The sequence below is a fragment of the Microcaecilia unicolor genome, chromosome 7 (assembly GCF_901765095.1).
Source record: "Microcaecilia unicolor chromosome 7, aMicUni1.1, whole genome shotgun sequence".
Lineage (NCBI taxonomy): Eukaryota > Metazoa > Chordata > Amphibia > Gymnophiona > Siphonopidae > Microcaecilia > Microcaecilia unicolor.
This window is the reverse complement of record NC_044037.1, coordinates 221781143-221795433: the sequence shown is the minus strand read 5'-3', so window position 1 is coordinate 221795433 and position 14291 is coordinate 221781143. Positions and strand designations below refer to the sequence as shown.

General features: G+C 41.6%; 1 protein-coding gene across 4 annotated transcripts in view; it reads left to right on the top strand.

Annotated features, from left to right (window-relative positions):
- Window positions 1-13615, top strand: part of HOXD3 (homeobox D3) — a 48217-nt gene extending 34602 nt beyond the window's left edge. For all 4 annotated transcript variants that reach the window (XM_030208804.1, XM_030208805.1, XM_030208803.1 and 1 more), the window contains one exon: window positions 10759-13615. In XM_030208804.1, coding sequence (XP_030064664.1) covers window positions 10759-11504 — 746 coding nt within the window. In that variant the 3' untranslated portion in view covers window positions 11505-13615. The remainder of the gene's footprint in view (window positions 1-10758) is intronic.
- Window positions 13616-14291: the final 676 nt, after the last annotated feature.

Sequence of the window (14291 nt, the reverse complement as noted above, 5' to 3'; positions counted from 1 at the left end):
GCTGCAGTGTGTAAGGATTCCTCATGCACTTTGACAATCTTAAAGCCTTTAGAAATTAACCTTGTTTTCCAAAGATTTTATTCCATTGGCCAATGATTCTTGTTTTAGGCATATAAAGCTCTTATTCAACGATCATACTGTGTTTCCCATTTTAAAAACTTTCAGAAGTAGTAGTAGCTTATTTAACTAATTCAGTTGACAGCAAAACCAAAGAGCTTGACCTCAGATGAAGAACATCAAGGCCATTGTTTTTTCTTACCTATTGCATGAATATGTTGGGGTTTCTGTATGTTTTCCATGTGGAAAATGGATATGATAAAGCTGACCATAGGAGCTCAGGTACTGATGGTTGGGTAGATTGGATAGGCCATATGGTCTTTATCTGAGGTCATGTTCTATGTTTCTATGACAAAAGCACATGTACTTTTATGTGATTCATGTGCAGGGGCAATGTTTGAACAGAACTGGGATGGGTTTATGAGGTACCAGCATATTTTATAAAGTACACACATACAAGATAATTCTACAACTATGTGCATCCATTTAGGATGTGCAGTTGGCAGGGGCATAGCCAGACCTTGAGATGGGAGCGGGCCAGAGCCCAAAGTGGGGGGGGGGGGGCACATTTTGGTCTGCCTCCCTACTGCCACTCCCACCGCCACCCTACTGCTCCCCACCCATCCACACCACTGCACATACCTTGGCTGGTGGGGGTCCCCAACCTCTGCCAGCTGAAGCACCACCTCTGCCGCCACTGCACATATCTTAGCTTGTGGAGGTCCCCAACCCCCACCAGCTGAAGCACCACTGCTGCCACTGCCACACATAACTTGGCTGGTGGGGGTCCCCAACCTCCGCCAGCTGAAGCATTTGTCCAGCGCTGGTCTCTAGTGCCGCTGCATTACCTGCCCTGCTCTCTCTTCCCCTCATGTCCAGTATGCTCGGTTTAGTGAAATTAAGCATGCACACATGCTCATTTTCACTAAAATGAGCGTGATAGATGTGAGGGGAAGAGAACGCAGGGCAGGCAATGTGGCGACACCGGAGACCAGCACCGGACAAACACTTCAGCTAGCGGTGGTTGGGGACCCCTGCCAGCCAAACCAGGGTCCCGAGCCAATTTGGTGGGCCCAGCCACCGTGGACCCCATAGCTATGCCACTGACAGTAGGAACCTATTTTATAATGGTACCTGGGCACCCAGATTTGTTTACAGAATACAAGTGAGTCTAACAGTTACCTACTCACAATTACACCTGCCATAGACTTGGTATAACTGTAGGCACATAAATATAGCAGGGACACATAAAACTTACAGTATTTTGTAATTTTAGGTGTGTAGCTGGGAGACTTGCCCATACCCTCCCCATGCTCTATGTAGGAGCAGCTTAATGGTTAGTGTAGTGGGCTAGGAACTGGGTTTATGAGGTTTAATTTCCTCTGCAGCTCCTTGTGACCCTGGGCAAGTCACTTAACCCTCCCTTGCCCCAAATACAAAACTTAGATTGTGAGTCCACTAAGGACAGAAAAAAATGCAGTACCTGTATGTAATATGGAGAGCACTTTGGTTGTACCACCTAATCTATGTATGTGCCCACTTGCATTTACACAGTATCCCCTGGATTCTGTATGGGTCACCCAATGTTGGGTGCTCAAATTTGGGCATGAATTCCAGATTGGTGCATAAACTAATTAGCCAATTAATTGCTAACAATCAATAATTGGTATCATCAATCACTTAATTGGCAGTAATTAAGACTTAAGCACAGATCTGCCCTCTGCACTATTCTATAACATGCAAGCCCAAATTTCATAGAGTACAACTTGAAAGGGGGTGTGTGGCTATGGAAGGGGTAGGGGCAGTCAGAGGCACTCCCAGAAATTAGGCACCATGTTATAGAATACCTGAATTTGTGTGCCTAACTGCTATCACTTAGGTCTGTGATAAATCTATTTAATAGGGCTTCGATTATTAATATGAGGGGAGCTTATATGATAAATTACATTGATCCCAGCACAATATATTCTTCTCAGGTCACAATCTATACAGAAATCAGTATCATATGCAATTCTTAGAAAAACATTTTTGGACCTTCAGAAACAGCGTATCTTTCATACTGCTAACAATCATAAGTAGAGAAACGCTTCCAATCTTCATCAGTCCTGAACATCAATTATCCAGATTTTCAATCTTTTTCAAAGTTAAAAAATATTTTAAAGTAACTGCTGTAAATTTCTTTTTCAATGTTTATTTTGCCTGAACCATAATAGTATAAGCAATCAAGGCACTGTTTGGAACAGCATGGGGCTTTCGATCATCTTCCTATTAGCTTTTCATTCTAGACCAACACTCTGCCAACAACATGGCCAGTGTTTTGAAGCCTTCCTCAGGGAAGTCCACTAAAATATAAAAATCATATTAGTACAGAATTATTTATTCAAAAAATTCAGTGCCTCTATTGTATTAAAAATAACCTCCTCAAATTCATCAAAATAATGCATAATTAAAACTCAATGTCCATAGAACATATGCTACTTAATTGTATCCAGGGCTTTTTTTGAGGGGGTACTTGGGGATACTGAGTACTGGCACCTTTTTCATTGCTAAAATTGACGCATGGTTCCCAAGTTATAGTAAAAGAGTTCAGGCTCTACACACCAATTCTGCCTTTTCATAGATTCTGTGACTAGTTGCAGGGGGCCTGGCTATTGTGGGGTGGGTCCCTCAGTGATCACCCTGAAGGGTGGTCTGGCATTTGAGTACCAGCACCTTTTTTGCTAGAAAACACGCACTGGTTGTATCATTCATTCATAATGTGCCTCTGCTGTACTAGCATCTACCAAAAAACACTGCACTTTAAAACTTCAAACAGACAGGAAGTGCATTGTTATTGAATGGTATCCCCATCAATGCGATCAAAGACCACCACTCAAGTTCAGCGTTTAACCCATATGGATACACTGTATTCAAATGGAAAATCCATCGTTGTTCTTTATAGTTTAGTAAAGAAGCAGAATTCCCACCCTCTCAGCCCAACTGAATATGGTCAATCATTCTCCAAAGTAAATCTTCCCAAACATGCTCCTTATCCACCCAATGTTGAATTAGCAGAGCTGAAAGTACTTAGTTCACAAATTGGGATTTATGTTCAGTAAGGCGTACTCACCCAGGTGTTGAAGAATGTCCCACATAAATCAAATTACAAGGACACATGAATCACCTAAACCACATTAGATGCAATACAAGAAGTGGTGGACCGAGAAGCATATTGTCCATTTGATATAGGATGTATCCATTCAGTGCCTTCTATAGTCAAAGAGCACCATTGGCAACCACCACATAAGAAATGTCCCAAAAGTTGAGTAGATGTATTACAATAATCAAACCTTTTGTAGGACAAGCGTTCCCCTATGGTTTTCCCTCAGCAGAACACACAGATTGGATGTTGTTGAATGCAATCAAGCACTAGCAAAATTTGCCAATGTTCATGAATCAATGCTACAATTTTAGAACTTAGGTTAGAAAAAGATAAAATTGCCACCAATTTGTCCTCTGCTGATTGCTTATATTGTAATAATAAAGAGCACTGTGTATATTTTACCCAAAGATAAGCCTTATGAACCACTTTCTGGGGTAACCTCTGGACAAAAACAGTTGGAACAAATCATGTGCTTGTATTTTAAAATCCTGTAATGAAGAGCAAATCCTAATAGCATAGATTGATCGGCAAACTAGTTTTGAGATGCTAAGGGTGGAAACTACTGAAGTGTAAATATGTGTTCCTAGACACTGACTTCTGAAATAGAGTAGTAGTCACCCCGGTTCCCTTCACGGATCAATTGTACATCCAGAAAGTTAATTGTTTGAGCATTATACTGCATAGTGAACTTCAAAGTTGGTGGTAATAGAATTCATCCAGTTTAAAAATTCCCTTAACCGCTCCTCCATGCCATTCCAAAAAAATAAGAATGCCATCTAGAAAATGTTTCCATTGAATAATCTTTGGTCATCATTCAGAGGTTTAAATAAATCGTTCATCAAATTGAGCCATATATAAAGTAGCTACAGAGGGCACTAATGACGACCCCATTGCTACACCCTGCACCTGTTCATAAAACGTTCCTTGAAGCCAAAAGTAATTTCTTTTGATGACCAAAGTGGGCTAATTCCAACAGGAAACTAGATGAAAAACATTGCGATAGAAAACGGTGTTGGACAGCCCGATGAACCCAGGATCTCTGGTTTCTGCTGAAACCGAATCTGTGACCAAAACTGGCTGTTCGGTTTCAGCAGAAACCAAAAACATAAATGAAACTGCACCCCACTCCTTCCCCTGACCATAAAAGCCTCCCTCTTGGCAGTGCCACCCCCCCAATCGCTTTCATGTTGCCCCCCTTTCTGCCTGACCACCCACAGGCCCTCCTCGGGTTTACCTTAGTGAAGCCCTGGTGGTCTAGTGGCCTCTGCAGGGTAAGGCATCTGCCTGTGCTGGTTCCAATTGGAAGATGGCTGCTGGGACCTCCTGCTGCAGTCTCACGAGGCTGCCATGGGACATCTCTGTAGCAATTTGCATTTGGAGTAGCAAAACAGGAGCAAAACCTCTACTTACAGAAAGACAGTTGAGAAAGGAGTAGAGGATGAAACAAATAATGATCAGCTGTAGGGATGAGGTCTTCTAATCTTTATTGAAGACACCAGTGCATTAAAACCCCACACAAGCCATGTTTTAGTGGGCACAGTCACCTGCCTCAGGGGTCTTAAAAAGCTCTGAGCCTGATATTGGCTGACAAAAAATATGTATGTATCTGGTGAACTAAAGCATAGGACTGAACCTTACTGTAAGCTCAATAAATAGGGTTCAAATCTGCTGGCACTATGAACGCTGTAATGAATACTACATACATATTTTTTGTCAGCTAGCATCAGACTCAGAGCTTTTTTAGACCCCTGAGGCAGGTGGCTATGCCCACCAAAACATGGCCGTGTCATGTTTTAATGCACTGGTAGCCTTCAATAAAGATTAGAAGACCTCATCCCCATGGCTGATAATCATTTATTTCATCATCTACTCCTTTCTCGTCTGCCATTTGGATTGGAGCAGTGCATGGGGCAGGAAAAAGTGGGGCCCATTCCTGCCCCTGAAGAGGCTACTAGACCGTCCAGGGCCATTTAATGGGAGCAGTACCATAGGGCATGAACGTGGGGTTCATTCGTGCCCCCAAAGACCACCAGAATTTCACTAAGGTAGTCCCAGGGAGGGCCTATGGATGGTTGGTTATGAGGGATGCACAGGAGAGCGATCACAGGGTGTGGGGGGGGGGGGGGGGGGAGTAAGGGGAATAGAGAGCTTCAGTTTCAGCCGAAAATGCACAGGCATTTTTGGACAAAACCTGAACCTGGATTTCTGGTCGGTTTTGGTACCGAATCTAAAATTGAAATTTGGTCAGCCTCTACATTCACTGAATCTGGCCCTATGTCATTTATATACACCATTGCAGGCACTTTATAGGTAATTGGATACTTAAGGTAGGTAAGCATTATTATTCTATACATCTATATACATAAATGTGAGCGTTTAGATCACAGAATTGCCCTTATCGAGAGCAGGCACATATTTGCACCTGACTTGAAGCAGGTGTAATTTGAGCTAGATCATTTGTGCGCTGGTGGGGATAATTCTGCAGCTTTATTTAATACAGACACTTAGCCACCTGCATTGCCTTTATAAAATACATATAAAATATTTCTTTAGTTTGGAATTTAGCTTTGTATCATTACCCTTCTTTTAGAACATTTTTGTTTAAGTATGCACATGCTTCTCTTTAGTGCATTTTTATACCACAAGGTATAAAATCATTCAGATTGCCCATGTTCCTTAAATTTGTTATGTCCTTCTTGAGCAACTATTTGAATGTAAGGTTCTTGAAAATGCCATCTACTGTGCTTACCATTAGCATTTTAAGAACATCCAAATACCATTATTTATGTATTTACTTATTCATCATATAGATGTATTAACTGCTTTTATGAAGAGATGCAGCTAAGGCCAATCTTTATGAGAATCTCATGCAAATATCACACTGGTGTACATAAAGCATGCATTTAGCATGCACGACTGAAGAGCACAAACAAGAAAATATATTTTAAACACAGCAGATGGGCATCAGATACTACAATATATTCAAATTTGAAACAGAAAAAGATCTGGGTTTAATTCCAGAAGTTTTCCACAATCTGAGTGACTGAGGCTACAGGGGAGAAGTTCAAGCCCATTCATTAGAAATAGTGGATGAAAGCCTATGACAGTGGCTTTCATCCAACTGAAACTGGACATCTAAAGTAGCAGAAGAAAATTATTGAGTCAAATAAACGACCACTCCATTCACAAAAAAGTAAACATATTTGGTAAAAATAAAAGCAAAAATGAGACACAGGATTTTTGTTGCTGTTTTTTTTAATTATCTTTCTACCCATTTTTGGGTGTTGAAGGTTGGGTGATTATGGCTTTTGTGACCTTTTCTTAGCAGAATTTGCCATTGCCTTCTACAGACCTTACTGCATCTGCTCTTCTGCAGTAGTTCCTCACCCAGCTACTCTTTAGCCTTGATTCAGCTCAGCTTTTGAGATCTAATACATTTTGGCTCTCCTAAGCCAGTGAGACTAGCCCTTATACTTAAGACCTATACATGAAATAACAGCATCAAGACCACAAATCATTAGATTTAATAATCTAGATACTGCCATTGCTTTAAGTAGGACTCCTCAAAGGCCTTTAAATATGTAAAGTAACTTAGGTCTCTATAGATAGGAGAACTATGAAAGAAGAAAAATTGTAATATTTCTTGAACCCTTCTGGAATGTTTCTTTCATAAATCATAGCTTATCTGCATTTAAATCTATATTGAATGTGTTTACCTACCTAGCTTGTAAGTTAAGATTTTAGACCTTGTGAAAAGTGTGCTTCAGATTCAGACAACTGTTAATTAAAGACATGATTTACTAATGATTTCCCTATAAATGCAGATTGAGAGGAAAGCTTGAGTAAAACAGACCTTTAGTTGTGTTCTCAACTAGTCTTGCTATGTCAGTTATGCTATGTTATGTTATAGGTGTATACCTTTCTTTCCAACATAAAGTTGGACCCAAAGCAATTGTTATAAATGTGTATTAAATCTGAACCTTTGAGTACATGCACAGAGTCTAGAGTTTTGTCCGTGACTACAGAAAAATAGGGGCAATCTTGACAGCAAAAGTACTTTTTAAAAGTCTTATGAGCTGATAGTTTTAGCAATTTCTTATCCTGTGTGTGTGTGGGGGGGGGGGGGGGGGGGAGGAGGGGACAAAGAAATTATCTGCCAACCCATGTCCAGTCCGCAGAACTGAGGCCTATTTACAATGTCAGCATCACACTGATCCTATATAATAATTCTCACCTCCAACGTTTGGTCTCTGCCTGGGACCGTGGCTCCGTGGTCTGATTCCGGCAGTAGATCAGTGACATCATCCGCATCACACAGCCTCCTCTATCGCTTCTGTTTCTGCTGTTCGTGTGGTCCCGCACTTGAGGGCGGGACCACAGGAACAGCTGAAACAGAAGTGAAAGAAGAGGCTGTGTGAAGCGTGCGGGAGGTAAAAATGTGCAGGAGGTGGAGAGGGGGGTCTTGAAACAACAGGGGAGGGAAGGGGGGTCCTGAAACTACAGAGGGGGGTCCTGAAACAACATGGTGGGAGGGGATTCCTGGAAATCAACTGGAAGGGTAGGGGCAGGTCCTGGAACTGGAAAGGGAGGGGGGTCCTGGATCAGGGGGTAGGGGGGATGGGAAGAAGGGCGAGGGGAAGAAGGGGAGGAGGAGGGGGGTCCTGGAACTCGGAGAGGGGGGGTGAGGCAGAGTGGGAAGGGGAGAGGGGTGATGGGAAGAAGTGGCAAGGGGGGTCCTGGAACTCACATGTGAAGAACTACTACTACTACTACTTAACATTTCTAGAGCGCTACTAGGGTTACGCAGCGCTGTACAAATTAATAACTAAGGACGGTCCCTGCTCAGAAGAGCTTACAATCTAAAGGACGAAATGTCAAGTTGGGGTAGTCTAGATTTCCTGAGTAGAGGTGTTGTGATTAGGTGCCGAAAGTGACATTGAAGAGGTGAGCTTTGAGCAATGATTTGAAGATGGGTAGGGAGGGGGTTTCAGGAACTCAGACAGGGGTGGAAGGGGGGAGGGGAAGGGGGTTCAGCAAACTCTCGGTCTCGCTGTGCCTCACATATGCACTCACACACACTGTCATTCTGACACATATACACTCTCTCACAGACGCACTCACTCTCACTCTCTCTCTGACACACACAGTCACTCTCTCACACACACTCTCTCTCAAACATACACACTACAAAGAAAACCTTGCTAGCGCCCATTTCCTTAAAAACTGAAACTGGCCTTTTTTACTAGTTTCATATAAATTGGTGAGTTAGATTGTAAGCTCTTTGAGCAGGGACTGTCTTCTGTGTATGGTGTACAGTGCTGCGTATGCCTTGTAGCGCTATAGATATGATAAGTAGATAGATAGAGGTTTTACAGTTAGCTTCAGTACACAAAGACCTGTAGTGCTGTGTTTATCAGATTTTGTAAATAAGCCCTTGTAAACTATTTTTTATTTTGGATGTGAATAAGTCCCAGTGGACCAATACCCTGACCCAGGGTCTGATGCTCAAAACTAATGCCAGAGCTAAAAGGTGGTTAATACCAGGTTTTTGCATACGTTATTGTGCACTGAATGCTCTAATAGTTTCAGCAGGGGTGCTGAAACCATTAGTGTGTACATTTAAATGCATATAAATGTGGCCATTAACTACCCCACAGCAATGCCCCCTTCCAAAAAAATTTCTTAGATGTATTAAGTGCTGGAAACTTTCCACCAGGTCCAGGGCAATGTTGGAAGGGTTGGTTGAGAGAAAACGTGTCTAGTGGCATTCCTTCTTTCTTTCCAACCCTACCACCCTGCCCCAGACTGGCTTTAATAACCTGGTGGTCTAATGGCCCCCAAAGCTTAAAAAATTCCCTGGTGGTCCAATGGTCTGGTGGCCCCTCCCTGACCCCAACCCCCTTCCTGCCTTCCTTCCCCTAGTCACAAAATAGCATGGTGGTCCAGTGGCCCTCCTGCCAGGCCTGGCCTGGCCCCTCTCCCCCAAATCACAAGTTACTCACCCTGGTGGCCTATAGGAGGCCCACTCCCCATACCTCCATACCTTTTGTAGGAAGCAGGAGTGATGCCCACTTGCTCCTGCTATTTTGGCCACTATCTTCAAAATGGTTGCATTGGAGTTTTTCTCTTATATGATAGTTAGACCCTGCCCAGGGCATCCCAGGATGCGCTATGTGGGATGGGGAGCCTCCATTTTGAAGATGGTGGCCCAGAAAAGCAGAAACAAGTGGACATCACTTCTGCTTCCTACAAAAGGTTCAGAGGTATGGGCGGTGGGCTAGCCAGCAGGGCAAATAACTTGTGACTTAGGGGGAGGGTTGTGGGCCAAGTCAAGTTTGGTTGGGTCAGGGGGAGGCTATTTTGTGACTGGGGAGGGGGCCAGAGGGACCACCAGACCACCTGGGCATTTTTTAAAGTTTGAAGGAAGGGGCTCTGAGGCTGATGCTTGGGAAGGGGAGTCCATTAGATCACCAGGGATATGTTTGTGTGGGTGGGGGTGGGGGGATCTGAAGAATATAGTAACATAGTAGATGATGGCAGTTCATCTAGTCTGCCCAATAAGATAGAGGAGCAAGAGTGCTGTATGTAGTAAACAAAGCAGTGTTCAGGGATTCTGCTTTGTCATCTAGTGAGATGATAGAGAAGGTCGCTATTTCCAGAGCTCTGACATCTTTCTTGCCAATGTGATTGCCACTAAGGCTGCTGGCTTCAACATGAGATCCAATGGCTCAAAGAGCAGCACTGATAGCACAATGAGGACCAAAGAAGTGTCAGGTTGGGTTTAGGGGTAAGGGGTTTGCCGTGGTATGCTTTTTTAATGTCAGTTTTCCTGTCAGTGCTCCAGCTAATCACTACTCAGGCAGTGACAGGAAAGTTGACTTATTTTGCACTGAGCTGCAGATTTGCTGTGATTTTAAGGCAGTAAGGCAGCATTAATTTGCATGTGACCTTTGAGCATCAGCCCCCCCCCCCCCAGTTCCTTGAGATTGTGCCTTTATAACAGTTTAGGGGTCTTTTTACTAAGCTGGCAGGTAAAATGGCTGTGTAGCCATTTCGGGGAGCACTTACTGGCACCCATTTAGGTGATGGTAAGGGATCCCGCGCTAATGCGGCGGTAACCAGGCAGTGTGCGGCACTATGCAATTATTGCCAAGTAAGCACCTGCGCTACAAAAACAGAAAATATTTTGGTAGAGCCAGAAATGACACGTGCTGGGGGTAGGAACTACCGCCAGGCTCCTGTGGTAGCCCAGCTATAGTTCCAGATTGGCCTGCGGCAAGCCTGTTGCCATGGGGCAACCCTTTAGTGACTATCTGAATGCATTGGAGCGCTAAATAGCTTTGTGCTCTAGCAATTTGCTGTGGAGTTTAGCGCCAAGGGAAGGAGAAATGTGGTGAAAGGTTACCTCTAGCCTTAAACTATTGGAACCCAGCTCTAACCTCTTACCTCTATCTACAATATTTGATAAAGTCTAACCGTCTTTCATAAGTGCTGTTACCATATTTCCAAAGCTGACTGCATTAAACTAGCGAGTCTTTATTATTTTTGTTTCACTTTAGGAGACAATTGTGATGAAAAAAGCCCCCCTGGCCCTGCCTCCAAGAGAGTCCGCACTGCCTATACTAGCGCGCAGCTGGTAGAGCTAGAGAAGGAATTTCATTTCAACCGTTATCTCTGTCGACCTCGAAGAGTTGAAATGGCCAATCTTCTGAACCTGACCGAGCGTCAAATAAAGATCTGGTTTCAGAACAGAAGAATGAAGTACAAAAAAGACCAGAAAGCTAAAGGGATCATGCACTCTCCTGTAGGTCAATCCCCTGACAGAAGTCCACCGCTAAGCGGTCCGAATCACGTAGGATATTCGAGTCAACTTCCAACTGTAAATAGTCTTAGCTATGATGCTCCCTCGCCAACATCGTTTGCCAAATCACAGCAAAACATGTACGGTTTGGCTGCTTACACAGCACCTCTCAGCAGCTGCTTACCCCAGCAAAAAAGATACCCGGGGGCTGAATATGATCATCACACCATGCAAAGTAATGGTTTTGCCAATCCCAATTTGCAGGGCAGCCCTGTCTATGTTGGAGGGAACTTTGTTGACTCCATGCCAGCTTCTGGCCCAATGTTCAATATCGGCCATCTATCTCATCCTTCATCTGCTAGTGTGGACTACAGCTGTGCTGCCCAGATCCCAGGCAACCATCACCATGGACCTTGTGACCCTCATCCTACGTACACGGATCTGACTTCTCATCACACGTCTCAGGGAAGGATTCAGGAAGCACCCAAACTAACGCATCTGTAGTTGGACTAGTGTTTGGATGGGGGAAAAAATAAAAAAAGCAAAATGTACTCATTCACGTTTAATTACCTCACTTTTTCTGACGTTCTGTGTTGCTTTACTCTAAGAGTGCCAACAGTTTTAGTGGAATGTTTTTTCCCCAGTAGCTCCATTCTTTTTTGCGACTCATGTAAGTCAATGAAAAGGATCTTTTCATAGCTGTTTTAAGCATGACAGTGCAATATACTGCAAACCAAGGGACTAATAATCTGTTAATGATGTACTTGAAGGTAAGTCTTATAGATCAATTAGTTTTAGCAGCGCGTCATGCTGAGGTGTTTTAGACCGATTGTGAGCGATGGGATCTTGCCTGCATATATGCTTTATTTCAGAGAAGGTAATTTATTAATTCTTCAGTATTGTACCAATTGCATTGAACTAAATGATATGTATTTATTATTTTAAGCAAGACATTTTGTACCATTCATTATTTATCCTTGTCTTATTGTATTTATGTGAATATTTGTAGAATTTATTCAGCATTACTTGGGAAAATTAATTCAGGTCCTTGGCGGCTACATTTTCACCTAGTTAGTATACTCGGTCTGAAATAGTTGAGAGAGTAGTATTTGAACAGTTGTAACAGTGGCTGGTGTTTGTAGTTTATGTAAGGGTTAATTAAGACAGCACATTGTAAATCATTAATGGAGTATTCAAAATGTGGCATTACACAGTAGTGGTTACACATTTCGAAAAGTTTGATTTCAACTTGTCTGGTACCTCCTGATCAAATATTTAGAATAAAACATCTCTATCTGTTGAAGTGTATCTGTTTTAATAATGCAAACGGCAAGCAGATCACTGGCCATTTTGTTTCTGCTAAACTACTACATACAAAGACGTCAGAAAAATGGGAATATATTGAATATATAAATATATATATATATATATGTATACATAGCACAAATTCTTTTATTAAGCTATTTTTTATCGAATTCCATCTTGGAAGAATAAAAACTTCGACTGCAAAACTGGGAGAAATTGTAAATCATATCCTTTAATATAATTACCGTATCAATTCCCACGTCAACTTTTTTGTCTTCTTTGTTACTTATATTCTCAAAATTATACTATTTATAATTTAAAAAGATGTTTTCTATACTTTCTTCAACTTTTAATGCCCGAGTTTATTTCCAATAGAAATATTAAAACAGATTTGACAATCAAATGTTCACAAATGAGAAAAGAAACGAAAACAATTTACCTTATCGGCTGAAGTAGAATGACAACACCTCAAGAACTACAATGAGAATTAGATATTAATCTCTTGTGTAATATACTGATACAGTCCATGTATTTTTGCTGAAATTACCAGACAGTAAAAAAAAAATCTATATATCAGAAACCTCTAACTAGTGTTCATTTAAAAAATTTCCTTATTGTAATTATTTCTGACTGTACTCTTTTGTTGATTCATTAGAATCGATCCATATTGTAAACCCAAAAGGTTTTATGAGCAGCATTATATTATTGTGTATGGAAACTGAAGAGAGGACTGGTTAACATTCAGATAAGGTTTCACCACAGTCATCCTACGCATCACTGTTTGGTTTGGCAAACTAACAAAACTCCTACATGCAGGGATGAAATGAATCCCTCTGTGGATATTCGATCCTCAATATTCAGGTGAAACAAAGCTTTAACCACATTCCTAAGAATCCAAAATATCTCTCCATAATATAATTTAGCAAAAGATGTTTATTTGCTTGTTTCTATAAACTTGTGCTAACCAGAAAAACAGACAGCATATTCCTTTGCTGCTCATTTTTATTTTATCCCAAACATATAGCATATTTGTTGTTCTGTATCAATTCGACCCAATAAACTACTTCAGTCCTTAAACATATCCACTGGATCTATAGTTGTTTCCTATTGCTTATTAAAACCTTGGCATTAGTAAATTATAAGCTTTATTTACAAAGCTTTCTTCCCAAAGACACAGATTGGGGAGGTAGCCTTAGCAAATCAGGCCCAAATAGGAAAGGAAAGCAATCGGCTCTAACTGAATTATGAAAGCTAATGTTACACAAGTGCATAACGAATTATACAACTAAATCAGTAAAAAAAAAAAAAAACCCATAGTGTTCTTGGTAACACTTCAGCCTACTTAGAAACACTTGTGCATTTTCAATGACAACAACTTTGATTTATTTTACACCTTTCATCCCAGATCTCAGGGCTTTTCATAATCAACTTTGTATGTGCTATCCAGCGCTATCCAATGTTATCCTGTGCTGCTGCAGGCTTGGGTGAATCTAGTATTTCCCTCATGAAAAGCTCACTTAGTTCAGAAAATAATTTAATGTGATTTATGAACACAGTTCTATTAAAATAATTTTTTAAAAAGAAAATGTCTTTATTTTCAAATATTGCAAACAAGACACCAGTGATCTACAAAAACTCTAACTTCAAATATTTCTTTTAAGAGCAACAGCATCAAAGAATCTCCCACCCCTTAGCATATAGAGCTTTTAATGGCAACAGTAGAAGAAATTCTTCTGCCATTACGTCATTGATTAGCTAGAAAGCGCACATACAACTTTGTTCTCAGCCTGGTCACAGAATTTGGCATCGAAAGGGATACAAGCTTATTTCATCTCCTCTACGGCAACATGGGCAGTCAGCTCTTTTAGAACCTAATGCTGAAAAATCAGGAACACTTTTGTCGTTTGTTCTGACGAGTGGGAGGAGAAGATGAAGGGGATGGAGAAGAAAGGAAGTTGGTTGCAAACGGCCATCCGTTGGTGATGG